The following is a 25,325-nucleotide window of genomic DNA, read 5'->3' as shown; positions in this document are numbered from 1 at the left end:
GCCTAACAGAGAAAACATGGCCGCCTGGGGAGACTCATGCCTCGGCTCCATCGAACACGAGAGGGAGGAGAGGAGGGAGAGGGAGGAGAGGGAGGAGAGGAGGGAGAGGAGGGAGAGGAGGGAGAGGAGGGAGAGGAGGGAGAGGAGGGGGTGTCTGAGGGCCAGTGGGGTTCGCTCACATTTACAGTAAGGGTAAAGCATTAGGTTTTACGCCCAGCAGTTTGGAGGAAAGCTCAAAGAAATGTCAAGCTTTCAAACTGAACATTTTTTACTATGCAGAATATGTGCCTCATAAAAAAGTGCTGACGGTCTATTATGGCTGGAAACAGAATTCATTTGAGTCATTTTTTATGTCACATGTAAATTCTACTGTAATTAGCTTGAAAACAAATGATTAAGCCAATAAATTTAAATGTATTTCAACAAAGAAATGTAATACTATGTAAGGTTGTTCCCATACCGATACGGGTATCAGCAAAAGCTTCAATACGGCAAATTTTAATGACAACCTGTAGATACGAGCACTGCCGCTGTTGACGTCTGCGGGTAATGCTACGACTAACGCTCAGAGGAGGTTAAATGCAGACTGGCTGAGAGTGAGGCTACGTTAATTCTAACAAAGCTCATTTTTAGGTGCTTTTAGGATTTCAAATGTTTAAATGTTCATGTTGTCATCGGTCGTTAGTGAAAGCTGTGCATGTCCTGTTAGCCGAACACGGGCAGTTTGAATTCGGGGAAAAGGCACTGCACTCTGGGCCCAAACGAGCTGCAGTACCTGGAGCGGCCACTAGTCGATCTCGCCCCGGGACAGAGGGTTAATGTCTTATCCAGTTTTTTTTATTTTTATTCTAGATCCATACTGTGGAGGCTCTGACACTTAAAACATGCTGATAATGACAGAAAACCCATTTGTGTCACCTCTGAGACCTTCATTTAGCCTTTGCTGTGGACGCTGAACTCGGTAGAACAGCTCCGGAGAGTGCAACCCGACGACAGCGTAACACAGACTCTGTTTACTCTGCATAATTAGCAGTGTGCTCCAAGGATGAGCGTTTTTACAACCCTCAATGCTGTTTTTATCCACACTCTGTGGTAAAAAGTGACCAAGTAGAAAAGTAAAAGTGCTTAAATCAGCACAACTTATCATCAAGACCATTAAACATTTGACTAACACTTTAGTCCTCCAAATCTCTTTTATTCTTGCAGTTTTTCTTTGGAGACAGCCTTTTAGTACAGTCATTTTTTGCTCTTGTAGCGTTACAAAATAGAGTAAGCTTAGTCTACTTCAGCACTATACGTGATATAGGACTGGTATTGGATTCAGCAAAAACACCAAGGCCAAGTATCGCGTTGGATCAAAAGATAAAATAAATATAAATACATAAATAACACGAGTACTGTCATTAACATTAATAATAACTTTTAAAGACAATGCTTGTAAAATGATTAGAATGACCTTTGCCATTGACCAAAACAGTAGATAAAATCTGACATTTGATCATTTTAATAATAATACAACTGTAAAACTTATTTGAGGATGTGTAGAATTTGGATTTGCAGTGTAAATACATTCTACTCTAACACATATTTAAGGAAGTGGAGCTCAGAGTGTAATCCTCTCGCAGCACCTAGCCCTCCTGTCCTGCATGTATGTTCAGGGGGATGGGTGTTAGCCTGGCGTTAGAAGTGCCGATGTTTTCATTACATTTAATCTCCCGGACTAGCGGCAGACAAAATGTTTCTATTCACGGGCCCCGCTCGCACACTGTTCCAGCTTGAGAGTAGGCCGCCTAGTGTGTCCGCCTGACTTGCGAAGAGTGTCAACAGTGTTAACCCTGCGGCCCTGACCTCCAGCTGCCTGCCCACTTCCTGGTTTGCTCATTGAGCCAATCAAGCGCAAGTGTCAGAGGCTGGAGGGATCGCGGTGGAAGCATATTGACATCCAGCTTGTCCAAACCCGCACTCTAATGACCAGGCGAGCGGGCGCAGAACAAACAGGCTGCTCGATGTGTGTCTTTGTCGACTGTTCCAACATTGTAAAATTAGATTGTGTATGTTTCTTTTTTTTTGTCTTGTGTTAGAACTTGTCATTATTACACATGTAGTGATTTCAAGGTGAGAATGGAGGTAGTTATCCAAACAGAAGTGGGCAAGGCGGGAGGTACAATAGCGTATTGGCGGCGTGTAAGCCCCCAGTGGTGAAGCACAGCTGGGAACCTGGCAAGTGTCGCTCCAGTTCTTATTAATTGTGTTATTGTTCACCCACTTTGTTGTTACTGATATAAAAAAACATATCTCTGGTATTCAGATTTTCACGTCTTGCGCAGCATGCAGAGTTCTTAATAGTGTCATCATTGTGTTACTGAACTATCAACGTTATTAGAGTTTTGTGTACGTATTGTGACATTTAACTAAAACTAAATGATTTCCCGATGTCCATAATGATGAGACGATCAGACTGAGTTTATAGGCTGTTTCTTCTGAGCGCAGTGATCTAATGCTCTTTACTTGCACGCATTTACAAAAACAGTCGCTTTTGGAACTTTTCTATAAGCTTGTTTGTGTTTTAATGTACTATTCAACTGTAAAAGCACAAGCTAAGATCCAAAACAGACGCGTATGGGACACATGACTGCCTAAAGCGAAGTAAAGTCTAGACGTTGTGGGCTGGAGAGACAGAACGAGGTTGGCAAAAAAGCTATACAGTATATGAAGGTTAGGTACGTTTTCGTGACGCTAGGCCACTCAACCTTGACCCTGAAGATATATGTGTCCACAAACCCACTCTTAAACAACGCTTTCTTTGTCTTCGTTCACCACTTCCTGTTTCATCTGGAACTAATTTCCCCCTCGTGCTTCGTCCCCAGGGGAAACACTCTCCTTGGTGCGCTATGGCAGCACACTGGACCGGGCAGACGGACATAATAAGATAGTGAGTGTGTTAAGGTTGTGGCGCTGGGAGCTGCGTGTCCACGGGGCCCTGGGCGATGCAGCAAAAAGCCTCCTATTGAAATAAGAAAAATCGTACCACAATGAATTTCAATGGCTGTATGAATACTGAGTAAGAGGATCAGCTGGCGTGGTGTACTCATTACGGCGAACCGCGATGAAACCGAATGTGCCGAAAGTTGGGGAGGGGATTTAAACAAAAAGAAAGTCGGCTTTTGCAGCTTTTGGATTATGAAGTCGGCAACGATGGAATTCCTGTAAAAATCCAAACCAAATGTGCCCAAATTATAGAGCGAGGTCACGAATGGACAAGAAGAAAAGACAAAAAAGAAAAAAAAAACAGAAGGCGGAGCTAAAGCAACATCTGGAATCAATCCGTCTGAGGCGCACTGGGAATGGGCTGCGAAGAAGGAGAGAAGAAAGACGGAAAGAGAAAGATGAAAACCGGGCAGGCATAGAGGAATTTGGACATGGCCTAAGTTAAGGACGGAGAGGGGGAAGGGGGAAGAGCGAAATCAAGCGCTCCAACATTTGCGAAATGGAGAAAATGAGTCATATGCGAAGAATGCGTGTGATTTATATTTTCTTAAGGGAGTGGGGGAGGGGGATAAACTTGATACCTCATTTATCCGTGCTCTGCCTTTACCATATGGCATTGCGTTTAAGTCTGTTACAAGCCTGCGCGTCTCCCAGGCACTTTTGTTCCTCCCTACCACAGTTGGGGAAATAAAATGGAAAAACTGATGCACTTGCCGAGTTAAAAGCACTGGCGGGGCAACTTTTTGGAATAGTTTGCAGATTGCCCAAGGGTTGGAAGACAAAATCGAGGACAGTACTAAAAAGTCCGGCGAACGTAAACATTTCGGAAAAACTGAAGGGTGTTTTTGCTTGTTTATTTTTTTCTCCCAGGGCCTTGCTATTTTAGGAGATGGGAAGAAGTTCGGGAGTTGCGGCAGAGAAGGGGGGGGAAGTTAAGAAGAGGCAAAAAAAAGAGCAGTGAGCGCTGGTGAAGGAAGGCAAAATGACATGAGGTCAACAGATGGCGCAGGGGGGGGAGGGACGCAGGGGTAATTACAGAGGCGTCTGCGAGCGGGCCACAGACAGAACAGCGAGGTGATCCTATCCACGCACCTAAAGTAAGAAACGTCCCACCTGCTGCCCCCCCGCGCCCACACTGCTCCTCGTTAGCCAAAAGCTGCAATGTACAACTAGTCAATCCGTTCATTTTTATTGGGGCCAGTGCAGACTTCAAAGTCGGCTTAGAACTTTGTGCCATAATTGTGAAAAGTTTGAAAACAGATGTGAGGTAACTGGATATTCAGTATTGGAGCGCTGAAGCGTACGCAAACTGGTAGAAGTTCAAAACGTGAAGAGCTACAACCCTCTCCATCTCACCAAACTTGCAGCTGGTGCAAAGTGTCTGAGAAGTGTCGAGTAAATTGCCAAAGCTGTGCCAAATGAGGTTAGTTAGGCTTTAAATGTCAAAGTAAAGTATTACAAATGAATGCATAGTAACAAATCTATGCAGGGTAGGAAAACAGTCAGGATATTAACTGAGTGAAAAGCAAAGTACAGGTGAGTACTGCAAACTAAAATGGCATCTTAGACGGGCAAAGCGGTCGCATAAAGCAGGAGGACAGCGGACAGACTGATGGATGAGATGTGCTGAGAAAGAATATGAAAGCCATATGATGAAGCCAAAAAATGACAAATGCAGTTGTGGAGCGCAGTGACAGGCAAAGCAGATGGAGGCGCCGTGCAGAAGGTAGGACGTGAAGGAAACCAAAGGAAGAGACGTTTTCTGAGATTATACATACACTGCACGGGCCAAGAATCTCTACAGCAAGTATATTTTACACTTTACATACCAAGTGGCATTCCTATATTTGGCCTGTGTTTGTGTTGTTTTTAATGTATGGCCTGCCTGTACTGAGGCTGAGCTGCTGCGATGTGGGCAGAAACAGACACTTGTGCAACTCAAAATGTTAAAAGGTTGAAGCATTGGCGGGCGTATTCGCGTTTGGTATTTTTACAGACTTTTCAGTGCGACGAGCTGACAAAAACCTGTATTTATGCAGATATATACTGTATATTCTGTCATGTCCTCAAGTATCTCAAAATGTGGATCTAATGCTGCCAAGTTCAGCTAATCAATAAAACATCAATTACTTTAAGAACCACATGCTTTCAGTGCGTATTATCCATATATTTCACAGCGTTAAATGTAATAATCTCCATGGAGACAGGAGATGCCAGCAGTTTGTGTAGAAATGTGTGTAAAAATATATGTTTTTCAAGGTATTTTTCATAAATTTCATTACTTGTAGCCTAGAAGAACATGTCGACATAAAACAGTAGTGCGGCGTTACCATCCATCCACATCGCTGACTCAGGGTCGCATCATTCACTGTCGCAATTGATTATTTTGATTGGTCAAAGCAGAGCCCGGCAGGCACTGTAGGACATTAGTAAACACAGGCAGCGCTGGCCGATGATGAAGATAGATTTCCTAACTGCAGAACACACCACGTGACCGCAGCTCGACAGGGCATCCCGCATGACCCAGCCGTGAAAGGGAGAAGTGGCATATCTCCGTTTAAAGGGGCAAGATGGGAGTGTGTGTGACAGTTTGGGGGCAGCCTTGGGGAGGGGTGAGGAGGACGAGCAGGAGGAGGAGGAGGAGGGGGGTCAACAAGGGATTATGGGGGGAAAGATGACCATAAAGGGAGACTTCACATGCGAGCGCCGTGTTTAAACCTCCAGACATTTACAACAGTGAGGAGGAGGAGGAGGAGGAAGCATACGCGCAGTCCATTTCAGTCAGTGCCTTTCCCGTTTGATCTGATTACTCCTTATGCTTTGGCAATAGCAGCGCGGCTCTTGTGTCAATAAAGCACAGTGTAGTGAAGTGGACAAAGCAAAAGCACAGCACAGATAGAAGCGGAGAATACGAGTTAAGCAACAGCGTCTGGGGAATATTTAGCTTATCGCTGCTAGTTCAAAAGTCAAGACTCGCCCGGGCCACGGCTCAAAGATTAACAGCAATCATTAACGCGGAGGTGCAGAGCGTCATCATGGGAGCCGCTGAGATTGTTTTAACTACTTGGCAAAAATGTATTTACTGTGAGTGTATTGGAATAGTAACTACTAAATCGCAATATTGTTAAGCTCCACTGGCAATGTTTTAATGTTTATGCAAGAACTTTTTCAGACTTTGACTTTCTTTAGCATTTGAGCGCAGAGAAACCCCCAGACAGACATTTACAGGAATTATTTTAGTCTGATGTCCGCAATGGATTTTCATTAGCGACCGATATCACCGTGTTCCGGGCCCTGGGGCATGAATGAAAAGTTCAAGTTTGAAATAACAAACTGTGACAAACACTTTTGGCCAGCGAGCCTGAAATAAAGCCGCTCGCACTGGGTAATAACCTCAAGTATCCACATCATCTACGCGTCCATATGCCGCCACCCCGGCCCGGCCCCCCTCCCTCCGCTCCGTCCCTGTTAAAGCGATCAGGCCGCTTAATGCCCTCCGCTAAATGAGCTTTGATCTCGTTAGCGCAACACAAAGCCTCTTTACTGCCAACGATAGGACAAATCGGCTCTGGTGGAGGGGAGAGAAGAGGGAGATGGACAGAGAGAGTGAGAGAAAGTGGACTAAGGGTCTGAGTGGCCATAGCTCTGCCTGCAGGGAGCACATCAAAACAATAGAGTAGGATGAGAGACGCGTGAGGCATGAAGGACAATAAACACAGAGGGAGGAGAGCAGGGGCCCAGGCGTGCTCATGTGCAGACGAGTGCAAAGGTATTCTGCTTCTTCTGAGTTAACGGGAGGCCACTATCCACCTTTGGGGCCTGGAGCTGTGGCACTAGGGCCTAACGATCTACGTGTACAGAAAAATAACACAGTAGTATGTTACACTGGTTAAGAAAGATTGAAGTAGTAGCGTTTCTATACAAGCGAGTCTCCCTATTTTATTCCTTAATTTCCTAATAAAAAAATAAGTTCGCTAAGGTAAAGGTCGGGGGATGGCACTCAGAACCAGGAGTCAATCAGCAATCTGGAAATCAGCCCGGGGCGAGCTGGGGGTAATCAGAGGACAGCCAAAGGGGAGAAGGGGTAACAAACGGGGTCCTCACGGGCTGTTTATGAATGTATGTATGAGCACAAGTGGGGGAGGAGAGCAGGAACAAAAGGCAGCAGGCCCAGTGCTGCACTCTCATTTATTATAAAAAGCCTGATTTACAGTCAGGAGGAAGGTCAGCGCTTCCACTACACCTCTGAATGGGAGTGCTACGGTAATGGCCAGGCTCATTTAGATACGAGCGCCTCCCCTGAATCAGTCGTGGCCATCCCAAGCACGTGCTCTGCCGTAGTAAACCATCCGTGAGGCACACCTTGACAAATACGCTGACATTTCCCCCAGAATGTCATTTCATTGTATATTTACCTAAGCGTGAAGCTAAAGGGTTACTCCACTAATCATCATTCATAGCCTTTCCTCCTGCTTATCTGCAGCACTCTCCATGACATCCCTGCGATCCATCAGCCATCTCCCCCTGCTTTATCATGATCCCTAATGGTACTGGCCTAATGGCACTATATACCTCTCTCTGACCGCCTTATCCTTGGAGTCATCCTTTATTTGACCCCTCTGTCCGTCCATCCAGCACATGTCTGACATCAGGTCATCTCAAACAATGACCTCAATACTGTGCACATGGAACAAGGAACATCAATATTTCATTATCTGAATTATTAATTGCTGCTAAAGATGAGTGACAAATATTTCCAGGGAAAAGGTAAATGCTAGACACAAGGTTGACACACGTGATGTAGTGGAGTGATATAAGTGTTTGAATGGTCCCGGGCGCTGTGTGGTCAGGGGCTTCATGCTCCTCGTAGGGTCACTCATGGCAAACAGGTCCTAGGTGACAGGTCAAACTAAGGGCGGTTCAGAAGCTCCTTAAGACGAGTGTAATATCAAGGCCAGTTACATCTCCCAGACAGGTGTCACTGGGGCCCCACTTTGGGCAACAACAGTGAAGGAGGAGAAAGAGCCACGTTGAGCCGGCTGAGGTGGCTCGATGGCTCCTGGATACGCCCCTGTGTTCCAGGCATGTCCCACTACAAGGGAGCCCCGGGAAAGACCCAGGACACGCTGGATGGACTATGTCTGTTCTACGGTTCTGTTCAGCTGTGCAGACGACTGAAAGGTTTTTATTCTGCACTCTTCTCTTTTAATGGTAAATTTATGATGATTATTTGTGATTATTTATGTTTTGATTTGTGTGATTTTAATGTCTTTCTTATTCTGTAAAGCACTTTGAATTACCTTGTGTACGAACTGTGCTGTACAAATAAACTTGCCTTGCCTATGTCTCTCTGGCCTGGGAACACCCTGGGGTCCCACCAGAGGAGCTGGAGAAACTGTCTGGGGTGAGGGAAGTGTGGAAGTCCCTGCTTAAACTGCTCTCCCAGCAAACCCGCCCTCTGATAAACGGAATAAAGTGGATGGCATTTATGTGATACAAGAACTTGACCCATCTATCAAATTCACTTTCATTTTATGCTTCATTTAAAAGACAAAATGAATTATGGCACCATATACCTCTAATTAATGCTTTGGTGCACTATCTTTGTTTCTTTATTTGTCAGAGACCATGTACAAATTCATTAATCAAACAAAAAAAAGAGACGATTTGTACTACTAGGGTGCACTTTCTTTCAAGCATAGGACATACGGCAAAACTATTTACTTAGATTTGGATAAAACTAAAGTAGACACGGTGATTTATCCTATGTATTAAAAAGCTGCTGTTATTAAATATGAAGTCAAAGAGCACACTTAGCACTTTAGACCCTGCCTAACATCTGTTTGTTTTGCTTCATCAAACTGTGCTTTGCTGTCCAGCCATCCATCAAACCCCGCACACACACACACCCACACTCTCGCACACACGCACACACACACACACCACTGAGTGAAGCAATCGATACAACTGATGGGCAGAGAGAATGGTCCCCACGCTGCTCTGCTCATCGTCACATCATCTTTGCCGGCGGGCTATAACCTTTCCCCATCATCATGTCCATCGGCTATGAACTTATCAGACATTACGCTCCACATGTTTGGCTCTGCAGCCCCTCAGACAGACAGCCAATTAAAGCATTTCAACAGCTCCCCAGGATTCAATTACATCCAGGTAACCCCTGAGCCTGCCCCAGTGCCCCTGCCCAGCACTTTGGGCTGTTTCCTTTAACTAAGCACCAGTGCTGTTGGCTTATGAAAGCATATGTGAGGAGGAGGAGTTCAAATGATGCATGTGTTTATGAGAGAAGGAGACAGAGACATAAACAAGAGGAGAATTGCAGAGTGCAAACATTAGAGGTGCATTCTGCACTCCAGCTGACGCCTGATTTACAGTCATCTACAAAGACTGGACTGGCAGACTAATGCTGCCTCAGCACTGCTGTGAACACGGGGAAGACCCATGTAAGAAGAAGGGCCCCTAAGCCCCTCTGCTCTCCTGCCTTTGCCCAAAAGACTCTGTTCTTTGTCTTTCACTGTGCAGACCCCTCCCCCATCCGTCTCCCTCTCTCTTAACACCTAGCGACAATCAGAGGGGCACCCAGTGATTAATGGCACATGCAGCATGTATTTAGATTTGAAGCATGAATCACAGACAAATAAACAGATATTTTCTGTGTGTGTAAAAATGCAGGCTTCGCCCATGTGCCCGTGTAGGGGCTTACTCTCCACACACACATGATGAATGGCTCTGATCTGTGCTGCTGCCTGTCATAGCCATGGAGCCTGGATCACATTACCTTTGTCTGGTTCACTGTGATCTCCCTTCTCCTGAGTTTTTATTTTTATTTTTAACCATTATACTCATTCTTAAATCTAACCTTGCCACTACACCAGGGGCTTCTCCGTTTGCTGCAATGATGCATGAGCATATTGTTGATGAGAGAACGGTCTGGTAAAACATCACAAATCCTCTGAGAAACCAACAAAAGCCCAAAGCACCAGGACTAACACAAAGATGAGCACAGTCTCACCTGTCCTATGTCTCCAACCACAGCCCCGGTGCCTGGATCTATCCTCGGTCTCTTGCACTCCGCCCCGGTCAGGTCAGTGAGGGCAGCGGCTGTCTGCGCGTCCGGCTCCGGGTCTCCCCTCTTCATGCCGCGCACAGCTGCTGGGACCCCGGCCGCGCTCGTGTGGGCTCCAGCCGCAGTATCAATGTCCCTGTCCCGGTCCATTATTCCCCGACTAACGGGAAGCATTAAAGATGCAACGTCGGTCGACATTAACATTGGACGGCCCAGTCTCCAGTCAAAATGTCTCTGCGTAACGTTCCTTTGTAATAGTCCACAACTCCAAATGTGTAATGTCCAAAAACACGCACAAAAACTGCTCTAGAAATGTATTATTACTGGCAGCATTTACACTTTGTTGTCAAAGTTTCCATTTGCTTGTCGAAACATGAACATAGTGTCAATTTAAAAGGTATAAATGTGACAAACAGTGAGTGTAGAGAAGTAAAAGATGCCAAACAGTGACCTATTTGAGTAAAGAGTCTGACTCCTGGACGCCTGACAAGCTAATTAGCCAGCTAACATTAGCTAGCCCGCTAGCATTACATTCCGCTAGCTCTCTGTATAAATGTGGCTCTGAGAGTCTTTCTCTGCGGCCAATAAAGGAAAATGTAGTAAATGAGCAGCGCAGCTCTGTGTCCTCCTGGGCCGGTCGTGTCCTCCGGTCGTGTCCTCCGCCCGGACTGTTTCAGCCCGTGTTTCAGCCTGGAGTGCTTCAGCCCGTGTTCAGCCTCTCCTTGGTTCTATCCGCGTCCTCTCCTCGCTGCGGATGTGTCTTGGCGTGTGGACCTGGCTCTACACGGTTTCCTCTGGTTTAGGTCCCGGTTGGCGGAGCCTGGAGCGCGCGCGGCTGATCCACGGTCAGATCTGTGGGACGGCGGGCTGTGGGAGAGAGGACGGGGAGGTGAGGTGGGCTGGCCCAGGGTCTGCACATTCTCAGTCTCTCCTTATTTTCCCAAAGCCCGTCCCCACACCTCCACCCACCTCCACCCGCCCCCAGCCGCTCTCTTACTCCAGTTTATGGTTTGGAGACGTGACCATTACGCCATACACATGTCTTTGTCCACATGTCTTTGTCCACATGTCTTTGTCCACATGTCTTTGTCCACATGTCTTTGTCCACATGTCTTTGTCCTTGTAAAACATAATTGGCATCAACAGGATCCACTTCAAACTCTCCGCTCCAGTGAATCTGATTCCACATGATCATCATCAGTTTTGTAAATTTGATCCAAGATAAAAATGGACTCATGTGGACTGTAAACTGTAATAAATAATACACTGTAATATATAATCACATGGACTATAAACTGTAATATATAATATACTGTCATATAAAGTCCATATGGAGGCTGCTTAATCAGAACAAACTAATATTCTGATTGGCTAATTAATTAAAATAAGTCTGGTCTGTCTCCAGTGTGGTTTTCTACAGTACTGTGGCCAACATGTTACATCTGTATAAAAATATAACAGTATGATTATAAAATGTACATACAGCTCGTACATGATGAGGAACAGGACCAATAAGAGACAGATTGAACTGACGGGGCTTTAGCGCCCCCTGTTGGGACTGAACAGATGTGCCTTAAAGCAGCACAAATACTCCACTATTTAATAAGCATAAGGCCTCAAGGATCAAGTCATCTCTAAAAATACATTAAATTATTTAGTCTAACTTCTCCTGTCCTTTATAGTCACAGTATATAACACTACAGCCAAAATCAAAATAAGGACTAAAATAAAAGCATGATTTGTTTTTTTCTCAGTTTGGTTGTGGTTGTTTATTGCACTGACACTGAGCAGACATGATCTTCACTCTCACTCTGACTTTCTCCTGCTCGTTTCCATTGAAGTGTTGTTCTTTTAGCTATAATCTATCACAGTATGGCAAAAAACGAATGTATCTCCACGGAGAAGGTTCTGAAGTGTGGTTTTTAGTTTTATGTCCATGAAATCGCACGTGCGTCTCCAGAAAGTCACACAGCCCCCCCCCCCCCCCCGTGCCTTAACGTGGCTGTCACAGTGTTTGTCTGATGTTTGTTCTGTAATTGGAAAAGGTTGTGAGCTTTTTCCATTGCGTTTCTCACTCCGTCGCCTTCTGTGACTCAAGTTCAGCGCAGATGACCCCCACTGTCCCACTGTCCCACTGTCCCCCAGAACAGTGAGTCAAGAGCCACACAGTCTCCACACATTTAACACAGATAGTTCTAGGTGTCCAATAGAGGGGAATGTAAGACCCAAACATGAAACGAAGAGACAGTGAAGCCCAAATCAAACCAAAATAAACTTATTCAAATGAAAACTCACTTATCAATCAGTTAAAAAGATGTTATGGGTGAAACATAACTAATGTATAAAAGTTCTTCTTATTATTATTATGCTGGTGGTATTGAGCTTTTTATTGAGTTTGAAGTTTTAGTAAGTCTATCGTCAAAACACTAAACCAAACAGACCAGAATCATTTTGTAGATTGTTTTTTTTTTTAACTCTAATCATCAAAAGAGCTAAAGATGAATAGGTGTAACGGCTGCAAACCTTTCATCAGGCCGGATACGAAACACAGGACACAGGGTGGAGTCCCTCAGCTTTACTCCTGTGACAGAAACACTTTATTAATGTTTTCACACATGAGGCACAGTGGCTCCCCCTGCAGTCTCCAACATGCTACTGAGAGGAGGGGGCTTAGAGTGACACCCTGGGCTGTTATTATCATATTACACAGGAGTTACACATCACCTTGAAACACAATTATATAAATCATGTCTGAACAATAAAATAATTTTACATTTACATTGGAAACAGTGGAGTAATTTTTTAGAGAGACAAATGCACTATTCACTAGACTTAAAAAATAAATAAAAATAAAATCAAACATACAGTTGACACATGAGGCTCACTGGCTCCTGTAAGAACGAGAACGGCTCCCTGCACGAACGAGAACGGCTCCCAGTAAGAACGAGAACAGCACGTGACATGGCGGCTCGTTTTCGCGCCATTAGCTCCATGAAATAATACAAAGCTAACTGAAAAACTTTACAGTCCAAATTGAGGTTGCATAACTTAGAATTAGCGCTCCAAAATACATTCAATACATGTGAAAAAAATGTCTTATTAACATATGTTCTTGTATTTATGCTAACAGTAAATCACTTTTATACAATATAGTTTTCAACCCGAACAGAATTTACCCTCTGCGGCCTCCAACGGGACTGAGAGCGGAAGTGACGCTACCAAAATAAAATACACGGAGCAACGCGCATTTCCGGTTTGTCAAAATAAAACGTCAAAATGATAAAATGATTAAATAAATAAATAAATAAATAAATAAAAATTAATAATAATAATAATAATAATAATAATAATAATAATAATAATAATAATAATAATAATAATAATAATACAATTCAATTCATATAAATTCAAATGAAACAGAATAGGCAAGGCAAGTTTATTTGTACAGCACAATTCTTACACAAAGTAATTCAAAGTGCTTTACAGAATAAGAAGAACATTAAAATCACACAAATAAAAACATAAATAATCACAAATAATCATAATAAAATTAACAGAATAAAAGTCATATGCACAGCTAAACATAATACATAAACAGGAAATAGTAATAAGTGCTTTTTTAAACTCTGTGACAGAGGCCTACACATGAACTAAAAAGACCCATCAAAGTTTTAATCTAGTCTAGAGGAGATTCATATTATTTGTTTATCATGTTTTTGGGATTATTTTACAGTAAAATATGGGCTACAAAATAGGCTACTAACTTTAGAAAATTAACAAACTAAATGAGATGAAAAAACAAAAAACACACGCAACAAACGCATCCTTATTTCAATCAGTAAAAAGGCTCATCCTGTGCATTGTGCTGCTTCATTTCAGATCCAACAGGTCTCATTTCTCAGAGTAAGGTGAGGAGTTTTCATTTTCAGTGCTTTGGATTCTGGAATGGAAAAGGAAAAAAGGCTTCACACCCCATGAGCGTTTGTTTGTTTATTCATTTATTCATGTATGTATTCATTCATTTCATTTATTTTAAATACATGTATTCCTAACATAACACAAAGGGCTGGGAGGCCTGAATCCTCACAGAAAGTGCAATAAAATGACGCACACTTACTGCAGTTTTTTTAAGTTTCGATTCAGCAGATTCCCCGTGCGCTCCCCTGTCTCCTGTCTCTGTCCTGTCTCCGTCTGTCTCCTGTCTCCGTCTGTCTCCTCCTCCTCCTCCTCCTCAGACTCTTTTGGTTGGTTTAACTCTGTGTCCATCTCAAACTGGAGCCAATGACTTTGTTGAGCGAACACAAAGGGGCGGGACTTGTGCGTAAATCCTCAGAGTAAAAGACGCAGCGGGCTGAATCTGACGCGTTTGGCAATTTTTGGTGCGAAGTTGGTCGAAGAAAAGACGAGCAGCTTTGTGCGCAGAGCAGGTTTGTGTCTGACGCTCCGGGTCGTCCACGAAAGACTCGTGCTCTCAGTTCTGTCAGTTCTGTCAGTGCGTGGACCGTGGACTGTGGACTGTGGACCGTGGACTGTGCACTGACCACACTCTTTGGTGTTTCAGACTTAAACACAGGACAGTCTCCTCTGTCTCTGTCATCATGGCTGTGGACGGATGTGGCCTCGTCTGCAAATACATCATCATCCTGTTCGACTGCATCTTTGCGGTACGTGTGTTATATATAAAGTACAGTATGTGTTATATATACTGTACTCACATTGTGTTATATATACTGAACAGTATGTGTTATATATAAAGTACAGTATGTGTTATATATACTGTACAGTATGTTATATATACTGTACAGTATGTGTTATATATACTGTACATTTTGTGTTATATATACTGTCCTCACATTTTGTGTTATATATACTGTACAGTATATATTATGTGTTATATATAATGTACATTTTGTGTTATATATACTGTCCTCACATTGTTATATATACTGTACAGTATATATATTGTGTTATATATACTGTACAGTATATATTATGTGTTATATATAATGTACATCATGTGTTATATATACTGTACAGTATATATATTGTGTTATATACACTCCTCACATCATGTGTTCAGGAGAGCTTCCTGCTGCTTGTTCCATTGAAATGATGTTTCTTTCACTTTGTGGCATAAAACTTGTCTCTTTCCGAGGAGAATGTGTGACGTGGTTCTAACTTTCCATTTCCCTTGAATCCCACAGTGACTGTTTTTGATTGCGTAATGCCTTGGTGCTTTACTTTCACTTCTCTTACCTCCAGGTGGCAGGCATTGGTTTTTTGGGCCTTGGTCTGTGGCTGAGGTTCAGCAACAACACAAGAGCCATATTTGAAATACAGGAACTCAACTCCAGCACATTTGTAATAGGTGAGTAACAGAGAGTCTGTTGTTTGTTTTCTCTGGGTTCATCATGTCTGTTGTCCAAAGGGGTGACGGTGCTGATAGTGCTCGGCTCAGTGATGCTGATCGTTGTCACGTTTGGAGACTATGGAGCGTGCAGCGAGAAGAGATGTTCTCTGCAAGTGGTAAGACAAAGCTGTGGTCCAAATGTCACTAATATTTACCCGTGCACTCACTGTGCTGCACATTTCAACATGTCAACAAGTTTATGTAAAAGACACTAAAAGCTACCATAATTTCATTTAACCTTCTTAATGTTTGTCTCTTAACATGTTTAGTTCTCTTGCCTCGTTGCCATCCTCGCCGGAGCAGAGATAATTATTGGCGTGCTGGCCTACACCAATCATGACGAGGTAAGAGGAAAAGGAGTTTTTAAAAGTTCTCCAAAAGCTTTTAACATTTTCCTTGAATGATTCAGGTTGGAAAGCGAACGGCAGAATTCTACACCAGTTTGTACGGCGTGTATGTGGCGACTGGAGACCCGGCCGTAGCGGTCACTCTTACGTTTGTGCAAAAAATGGTTAGTCTCATAATTCCACTTTTTTTTCCTACAAACATTTTCTCTCACAAACGGTTTCATTTTTGTCACATTTGACCTCATCCCTCTGTCGTAGCTTCATTGTTGTGGCGTGTCAGGGATTCCACTTGTCGACCTCGCCAAGAAAACCTGCCCAGCTCCAAACACTTTACTGGAGAATCTGAAGATGCCTGTAAGAACATAAATACAATATTCTTGGGCTGCAATTTCAGAGCATTTTTAATAAACAAAACGTGTGGCATTGCTTTACAGAACTGCCCCTCGACGATATCTACGTTCTTTGACGAAAAGGCCCCTGTCGTGTTGGGCATCTTCCTCGGCACCGGGGCTCTTCTGGTATGAAAATGTCTTTTTGCATGTCTATTTTGTCATATTTCTCAGTATTTTTCCAACTCATAATGCAGTCGTTTTACTGAATTATCAAACGTATTACTCCACTGCGTGAAACGAAACGCCTTAGATACTGGAATATTTGCACGGGGATGTTTAAAATACTGTCTTACGCTCTTTTTTGCGCGGTGAATCATACTAACCATGCCATTATTGTGTCTTGTTCTCCTCTCCTCTCATACTCGTCACTGTTTTGCTCACGTCTTCTCAGATCACAGCCCTCATCTGCAGCTCCACTCTTGCTAAAAAGATTCGCTTGGCTGCTGCATCTCCTCAATACATCATTCTTAGCTCCACCACCTCCTCGTCTAATCCTCCACACCCCCACCACACCTTCTACACCTCCTCCTCTTACCCTACCCCCGATCAGGAGCCTGTGGTCTTCACTCCTCTCTCTGTAGCCAACCTCCCCGTTACACAACCTTAAAACTGTTTGGATGGGAAATGGGACTAGATTTGACTGAATTATGTTTTTTTTTTTTAGGTTTTAAGTGAAATAGTTTCAGATCACATCGGTAAAAAGTTCAGATATTATGAAGTTCCATTGGGTTTGTCTGCACCATTTGTCAAAAACGCTGTCAAATCAATAAAGGAATACATTAAAATAATATAATAATAAAAAAAAAAATGCTTTAATTGCTCCGCTAAGTTATAAAAACAGTGAGCTCAAACATACATTCAGTGAAATCTTGTTCCCAAGCCCTTTTATTACTTTTCCGCACTCATGACACTTTCTTTTTCATCCTGAGCTTTCCATTCATGTGTTTTCTTGGTGTTGGATTAATATAGACGCACACACACCCACACAAACCCTGCTCTTCATCCCCTCCCCGCTTTGTGTACGACAGATAACAGCGCTGGTCTGTTCAATCATCCTCCTGAATCACCTCAAAAGGAGCCAGCGCGCCATTGATGCCTACTACTCCAAAGTCTACTAAGAAGACCACGTTTCAACGCACTGGGACGTGGTTAAACTTTTTTTTTTTAATGTTATCCGGGGCTTATAACGATGGAAACAAGTCGTCACGTCGTGCTCATCTTAGGTCACTCAAAAGGCTGTGAGACGTTTAAAAAAAAAATCACTGTTCACGCGTCAGGTCATTATGCAAGACAAATCCATTGGACTGAGGAGCAGGAGTTACGGATTTTTAAAATTCTTCCCACTTCAGGATCTTTACATCGTTACAACAGAATGTGAAACGATGGTGGTCCCTGTATTTGATCGTTATGTTGGAGATTTAAGTTCATAAAGGGAATGTTTGTATGTTAAAAACAAAGCAGTGGTCCCAAACATTTATCACTTAGATTCATTTTTGTTGAGATTGTATTAATGGATGTGCCGTTTAATAATAAGTTCATAATTTTAGAAAAGCTTTAGTTAAGAACCACTTTTGTGATACACTGGAAATGTAATATTTTTGTTATTTTGCATTTGTAAAAAAACATTTCAATTACGCTTGTTAGCAATAAAACACAAAGTGATTTAAAGAGTCTTGTGTTATTGTAGAAAAAAGGGCATCATGCATCATTTTCTGTGAGAATTACATTGGTTTGTTTTTTAGAATTAGTCTATAAACATATAATCAACACAATTTTATCCAAGTGTAACATTTAACTGTGCCCACTTAACTGAAAAACACTGACAACCATCTTCAATACCAAAACATTTAACCCGTTTAAGAAAAGAAAAGGCCCGTGTGTTTAATGTGGAGCTGTGCACGTTGATGTTGAGGCATTTTTAATATATTTTCTGCAAATGTAAAGTGTAGCGTTCTACTCCCACGAGGTTTAACACACGAGTCATCTGTGCCTCTCAGTACAGCTCACTGCATGAACTTTCTTTCACAGTATGACATAAAACGCATCTCTGCCTGTGGAGAATGTGTGACACGGTTTTAACTTTCCATTTCCATTGAATCATGCAGGTGACTCTTGCATAACTTCTGTAGAAATACACTGCTCCTGTTTTGATTGCGTAGCGCTCGGGTGGTTTACTTTCACTTCTCTCATCTCCAGGTGGTGGGCAGTGGTTTATCGTTTGAAATACAGGGACTCGACTCAAGTACGTTTGTAATTTGTGAGTAATAATTGACTTTTGTGCGACTAATCTTCAGTCTCATGGAGCCCTCGCCTGGACAAGATCACATGTTTACACAATAGGAGGGACTCGAGCTCCAGACAAAGAGCCCTCACCTTCACCCGGGGCACGGAGTCGCTCTCTGCCAGAAAGTGACACCGAGCTCCACGTCAAAACAGGACAGAGTATTACTTACATGCAAATTACAATGGATTCAGAGTTTATCATTTATTTATCATTTTGTGAGAAAGTATCATCTTGTTCATGTGTTTACTCATTTTCATTCAGGACCTAAAAGAAAAAAGGGAATAGTTTGACATGTTCTAATGTTTCAGGATTACAGTAGGAGCCCCAAAGATGCAGCTGAAACACACCAGAGACGACATTGTATCTTATTTCAAACTCTTCACTACTTTATTTTACTCACAGCTGATGCAGACTCCATCTAACACAGGGCACACCTCCGTCAGACAAACAAAGTAAACCTGAAGAGAAGAAAAGGAGGAGGAACAGAAAATGTTTTGGTCAAGTCTTTAAACGTCTTTGTACCTCAGGATCCACATCGTCCACGACCAAAGGACTCGGCGACGTTAAGGACAGGAAGCAGGGAACGACGATGTACTGAGTGTTTGGATAAACCGAAGGAAGATGCTGCGAGGCGCTTCCAGACGAACAGCTGCAACGACGCGAGAAAATGCAGTTACTCTAAGCATCGGCGGCTATTACAACGTATAAAAGAACGTGAAGAACCCACCCGTCGTAAATGACCATGGCGCTGACGTATGGAGTTAAAGTATAGGCCATGCAGGAGTGGACCCACAGCGCCACAGCGGGGTCAGGAGGCAGCAGCGTGAGCTCGATATAAACCAACCTGCCCCGTAAACTGTGGAGGGGAAGGTGGGCCGAGGGGTGGAAGCTCAATGACTCATCTAGAGGAACAAATTAGTAACGAGGATTCCCCCAACACACGGTAGAAGACATTAAAGCCGCAGCGATAAATCACCTGTGGCTATTCTCATCTGTACGGGGGCGGCAGCTGTGTACGGAGCTGGGAAAGGGTCCAGTATGAACAGAGTCTCTGCTCCGAGGAAACCGGGGTAGAAAATACATTCCACCATCATCCTGGAGGTGCACACATCCACAGAATCATTACAAACGTTTAGTCGAGCTTTATCTTTCAGGTTTGTGCTCAGAAAACAAATTAAGTCCCTTCCAATTCCACAGAACAGCACTTTGCATTTGTGAGATATCAGTTTGAAAACGATCGGGAGTAAAAAGGAATTCACATACTTTATCAAAGAACTGTCAGAGTCACGAGTTTCAAGTTGTAGCTGATAAATGATGAGTGAATCTGTGACCTAAGACGAAGAGGAGATAAAATTAACCACACAGAATGATTTAGATGGAGCTAGATTCTTGTGCGTACTTGTTTTGTGACCCCACAGTCTTTTAGGGGAACAAAATACAGGTTGGGGCTGGAGGTAAAACGTTCAACGACACAGGACGTTTCCCCGTTGGAGCGATCAGGACCTGACACTTTAGGTTCGCCCACAAACTCGGGTAAAGAAAACAAAAGGTACTCTCCCAATATGCAATCTGTCGACAGAGAATCAAACAAACCATACACATTTTTTTTGGGGAGTGTTTCTCCAACTTCCCACTGTGCGTTTTGTCATTTTGGGGCATGTGCAAACACGATCTGCTGTTACAGAACCTCACCCTTCACAGGCGAAGTAGAGAAGTGGAAATGTGACCCAGTGCCAGGACAGTCGGGCGCGTCGAGGGGCGGGGTCACACTGGCGCTCGTGTGACCTGTGTGAAGACAAAGCGCAGGGAATATGCTTTTTATTTGCATCTAACACACAGAAACAGCTCAGCGTGAGGAGTAGGACAGAAGGGCCGCCGGCAGAAAGAGTAAAGAGGCCAAACTTCATACCAGTCTTTCAGGTGTTAAAGAACCAGCAGAATCAAAGAAGCACCGTGTTATTCAAGTTTAGAGGACAAATACAGATATGTTCATGTGTTTGGGCAGTGAAAATGTTACAGCACGTACAGTTTACATGCACAATATATAAAAGACGTGTACGCTTTTTTATTCACTGACATAAAATTAGACTAAACTTTCCCCGTTTTAAGTCAATTTGGCTCATTAAAATGATTTCTATTGGTAAACGTCTGACTTTGAAAAATTATTCTCGCGTTTAAAATACAGTAAAAACATTTGAGTGAATTAGAGACACACCTGTGGATTTATCTGAAGACACACCTGAAACACACTGCTTCTTTGTGTAACGTCATGGGAAAGTCACAAGAAATCAGCCAAAATATCACAAAGAGAAGTGTTCATCTGGTCAAACATTTAAACACAAGTACAAAGGCCATGGGACTGTCCAGCGTCACAGGACGGAGACGTGTCCCAGAGACGAACGAGCTTTGGTCTGAAATGTGCAGATCAACACAAGAACAAAAGAAAAAGACCTGGTGAAGAAGCTGCTGAAGCTGTAAGAGTGTGTCATTATCCACAGTGAAACGAGGACTGAGGACATGGACTGAAAGGAAACTCTGCAGGAAGAAGACATGACTCCAAAAGACACAGAAAAAACACAGAGGACAGTTTGTAAATGCACAGGGACAAAGAGCTTCATGTTTGGAGACATGTCCTGTGTCTCAACAAACTAAAATTGAACCATTTGGCCAAAAAGAGCATCGTTACGTTTGGAGGAAAAAGGAAGAAGCCTGAGAACATCATCCCAGCTGTGAAACACGGGGGTGGCTGCATCGTGTCGTGGGGCTGTTTTGCTGCAGGTGGGACTGGTGCACTTCACAAAACAGATGCATCAGGAGGAAAGAACATTATGTGGAAAAACTGAAGCAACATCTCAACACATCAGCAGGAAGTTAAAGCCAAAGTGGTGACAAAGAGGCTTAAGGATAACAAAGAGGCTTAAGGATAACAAAGAGGCTTAAGGATAACAAAGTCAATGTTTTGGAGTGTCCATCACAAAGACCTGATCTCCTGTTTAAAATGAACGGACCTGGAAAGGCCTGTGCGAGTGACACGGGCACAAACTTGGCAGGAATTTTGGCCCATTCCTCCAGACAGAACGACAACTATTGTGAGACGCTTGGGGAAGGAAATCCAAAACATTTGACCCAAATCATACAGTTTAAAGGCAATGGAACCAAATACTAATGAAATTTCTGTAAACTTCTGACTTTGAAGAAATGAAAAACTGTCTTAAAAATCCTTTTATTATTCTGGCATTTAGCAAATATAAATAATTTTGTTAAACCTAATTGACCTAAAACGGGAAAAGTTGAGTCTGATTTCATGTCAGACTGAGAAAAAAAAAAATCGTATGCATCTTTTTTTATATGGCGTATGTAAATTTCATGTAAATGCATCTTTTTATCACCAGATTGTAGCTATAGACTCATTTTCACCTGTCCTACATTCATTATCTCAGGCACAGACTCGTTCGTACTGTACATCTGCTCACACGGTCACTGGAGGATGGGGAACGGTCAAGCTCGAGGAGATGACGACAGTGTGCGCTCTAAACCAACTCACTGTGGCACCTGTCCAGGACTAACCAGGTCCAGAGATCAGACAGGATCGATTTTCAACGTGGTACGGCCGTTTAATCAAAAGAGCACACAGCGATTAAAAGAAAACGCCAACTAAACTTCACATCCTAGTTAAATCGAGTCAAATCGTATTCATATATGCCTCAAACAGCAACGGAATCAAGGTTTTTATTATGAATATATCCACTAATTATCCAGTTCCAGTCCTGATTAGGTCACTTCTAATCCCCATAAATAAATAAACCATCTAAATCTGTGGCCAATATTATAAAATGATAAGATTAGGACAGTTTTACCTTCCACACCGTCATCCTCAGACATTAGTGGGGGGAGTACGACATAGTTCTCCCCCCACTGTGACAGATCGGAGTGTGGAGTCGATTGTCCTTCATTCATCAGGTCTTCTGCTGCATCATGGACCGGTGCAAACAGCTCAGGGGCAGAGTGGGAGTCTGAGACAAAGCTCTGCTGCACATCATCGCTCTGAAGAAGAGGATTTGCACTTTGTGGAGCGGGAGCAGCAGCTGGAAAAGGATCATTCTCACTTTTAGGTCCATAAAATAACAGGTAGTAATAAGGCAGGGGCCAGTGCGTGTATGTGGGAGGATGTGGACTGGCTGAAGGTGTGGACTCTCCAGCAGGGGGCACTGTTCCAAAGGGTTTTTGATCATTTGGATTCATTCTGAGGTCAACTGTGTCCATATTGTGCTGTTTATAGACTTCAGGGAGACCGTGCATTGGTTTTTCAGACTCAAAGTTAGTTTTTTCTACGACGTCATGCTGCGGGACGGCGTAGGGCAACAGAGGGGGTTTGGGATAAAGCTCAGTAGCAGAGTTCAAATGAAACAAAGGTGCAACGCCGGTCATTTCACTCGAGAGCTGAGATTTCGCCGCAGAGCCGGGATTCTGTGGGATTTTGGGATGGTGGTAGTAGTGGTAGTACGGATTGAAAACATATTTGTGAGGCTGCGTACGGACAGTGGAGCCCTTCAGAGGTGGAGGAGGATGTTTCACGGTAGAAGTATCTCCCAGTGAAGGCTGCAGACTGTAGTACTCATGTGGGGGCTGTCTGTGGTCATTCTGCTCATCACGTACGAGGGTTTTAAGTAGAGATTCCACTGTCCTGAGGGGAGGAGTCACCTGTGGGACACGAGCTCGGTGGTGCAGTGTAGGGTGGGGGTAGTAGAGTGGTGCCAGGTAATACGGTGGTGTCCATTGATTAGGCTTCAGCTCTTCTGTCTCCGGTTTGGTTTGTGTTGTGGTAAATTGATAAGCTCCGTTTGATTCATGAGATGTTTCAGTAGTAAATATGGGACATGTGAAGAAAAACACTTCCTCCCCAATTTGAAGAGAAAGTGTACGATGTCCTCCCTGTGAAAATGACATGACAAATGTTTATGTCGACGAATAAACATTAAAATTTAACACATGCCGCTTTTAATGAGCTTAGAACAATAGTTTCTTGAATCGTTACATTTATGAATCAAAGCAGGAAGCCCTTACCCTCGATGTGACGCCACACGCCAGAAATGGCACCGTGATGACAGTCTCTGCATTTCCTCTTTCCAGACTGAACCCACAGTGCTGCACCAACTCGTCCAGAGGCGTCCACTCGCCCCGGACTTAAGGGACAAGGACAGAGTCAGAGAAACACTTCATAAGACGGGACTTTCTTGAGAGAATATTGATTTAGTCTGTGTGTGGTTTACCATTTACACTGGGCTCTTTGGACATAGACGGGTCTCTGAGGCTGATGGTCAGGCCAGAGGACGAGCAGCACTGGGACAGTCCGTCCAAACTCTGGGACTTCACTGGAGACACTGGACACGACATCCTGACCGGTGTCCTGCGCCACAGCAAAGGCAGCACGTGTCGATCGTTCTGAAACAGTTTATTTTATGTCTAATGTTACATGTTCATGTTTTATTTAACATGTGTGTAATCAATGTCATATTTAAAACACAATGACACAAAAACCCAAACTATAAGAAGTATAAAATGGAGAGGTTACCTGTGCGGTGACATAACAGCCGTTATACTGAGCAACTAGAGCGATTTCTCTCCAACTTTTGTGGACGGAGAAGCCGCAGTGAGACGGCAGTTCAGACAGAGCGAGTGAGGAGTCAGTTCCTACAAATCACAAGGCTTTTTTTTTTTACTGATTTGTGAAAACTTTGAGTGAAGATATAAGTGTTAACCTGTGATCACCTGTGATGACACGGAGCGGCACAGCTCTGGTCCCCCTCACAGTGAGGGTCATCGAGTCCTGTCCACACTCCACCACAGGACGCAGCTCCTCTCTGGACTGAGCCTGGACATCTACAAGACAAACATGGAGGTCAGTGATAGTCAAATGCATCATAATAATAATAATAATAAATAATAATGCCCATTTTAAACTGCATTCTGTGTCTGAGTAAAACATTTGCTGCTCATGTTCTGATTGTGTTAAATAAATGACACATGTTGGTTCTGACCTGTATCAGTGAAGTCAAAGTTTCCATAAATAACCTGCTGGACTTCTCCTCCAGAGCAGTTCGAGTGAAAAGGTGGATTATTTTGATATTGGTCCAGTGAAGACACCATCTTAGGTTTGCCTGTAAATTCAGACATGTCTCTGAATGTTTCCTTTGTTTTCATTAAACTGGAGCTGATTTGTCTCGAGCCTAAACCCTGTCTCCTTCCTCTTGACCTCGGGGCCCACGTGTCCGTGGTCAGAGCGCGCTCCACGTCTCCATGACGCGCGGGGGGTTCAGATGCTCGTGCAGAGTAACCCACAGGCTCACAGGCCCCTGGATCAAAACTTAATGCTGCAAAGGTGAAGATGACAACAACACCGAAGCAGAATCTGTTTGGTTTCCTGGTCATAGTAGATTTTTAGCTGTGCGTAAAACAGCAGAGAGACGCGCAGTGGCGAGGCTTTTATTGGACACACACACCTGCTCCCTCATTAGGGCTCATCCCACAGGTGTCCCGGGCTGATGAGGAGGAGATTCAATCAGCACATGTGCCTCTCCAACTCAAAATGTGTTAGGATTTTACAGAAAAACACAACTACGGACACTGCGCAGCACAAATACAACACGTATCCTGCAAATAATGTTGTTTTATTCAGAGCCACTAGAGGGCCCCACTGCATCACACAAAGGCTTTTATTCATTTTAAAGAAAGATCTAAGTGTTGACCTGAAATGCACCAATAAATCAATTAAATACATAAATAACCTACATCAGAATTTCCATGTATTTTCCACTTTTAA

The 25,325-nt window shown here is 43.5% G+C and overlaps 3 protein-coding genes across 9 annotated transcripts in view; 1 reads left to right on the top strand and 2 right to left on the bottom strand.

Annotated features, from left to right (window-relative positions):
• LOC117375255 (RNA binding protein fox-1 homolog 2-like) overlaps positions 1–11,023 on the bottom strand; it is a 44,367-nt gene extending 33,344 nt beyond the window's left edge. For all 6 annotated transcript variants that reach the window (XR_008648762.1, XM_033971536.2, XM_033971538.2 and 3 more), the window contains exon 1: positions 10,019–11,023. Coding sequence is in view for 5 of the 6 variants with exons in the window: in XM_033971536.2 (XP_033827427.1) it covers positions 10,019–10,276 (258 nt within the window). In the remaining variant the exon portion in view is untranslated. The remainder of the gene's footprint in view (positions 1–10,018) is intronic.
• A 3,380-nt stretch (positions 11,024–14,403) lies between these two features.
• zgc:65811 (uncharacterized protein LOC393524 homolog) lies at positions 14,404–17,881 on the top strand. 2 transcript variants are annotated; one of them, XM_033971556.2, is made up of 9 exons: positions 14,404–14,499; positions 14,634–14,736; positions 15,335–15,440; positions 15,501–15,598; positions 15,752–15,826; positions 15,892–15,993; positions 16,088–16,183; positions 16,264–16,347; positions 17,250–17,881. In XM_033971556.2, exons 2-9 carry the CDS (start codon positions 14,671–14,673, stop codon positions 17,337–17,339), a joined length of 717 nt encoding a protein of 238 aa, XP_033827447.1. In that variant the 5' UTR covers positions 14,404–14,499; positions 14,634–14,670; the 3' UTR covers positions 17,340–17,881. The 2 variants fall into 2 exon arrangements, with proteins under 2 accessions (XP_033827447.1, XP_033827445.1); XM_033971554.2 differs by having other exon boundaries at positions 16,613–17,881.
• A 5-nt stretch (positions 17,882–17,886) lies between these two features.
• On the bottom strand, positions 17,887–25,117 carry LOC129456428 (uncharacterized). The gene is made up of 14 exons (XM_055223472.1): positions 24,544–25,117; positions 24,275–24,385; positions 24,078–24,196; positions 23,776–23,947; positions 23,570–23,688; positions 22,363–23,437; positions 20,198–20,290; positions 19,905–20,074; positions 19,769–19,836; positions 19,482–19,600; positions 19,233–19,407; positions 19,028–19,154; positions 18,906–18,963; positions 17,887–18,769 (listed from the first exon to the last, which is right to left on the bottom strand). The coding sequence occupies exons 1-14, from the start codon at positions 24,932–24,934 to the stop codon at positions 18,759–18,761; spliced, it is 2,808 nt and encodes a 935-aa protein (XP_055079447.1). The 5' UTR covers positions 24,935–25,117; the 3' UTR covers positions 17,887–18,758.
• Between the last annotated feature and the right edge of the window lie 208 nt (positions 25,118–25,325).

This window comes from Periophthalmus magnuspinnatus, chromosome 8 (assembly GCF_009829125.3).
Source record: "Periophthalmus magnuspinnatus isolate fPerMag1 chromosome 8, fPerMag1.2.pri, whole genome shotgun sequence".
Lineage (NCBI taxonomy): Eukaryota > Metazoa > Chordata > Actinopteri > Gobiiformes > Gobiidae > Periophthalmus > Periophthalmus magnuspinnatus.
The sequence above is the reverse complement of the archived record's forward strand: the minus strand, read 5'-3'. Positions and strand labels throughout refer to the sequence as shown.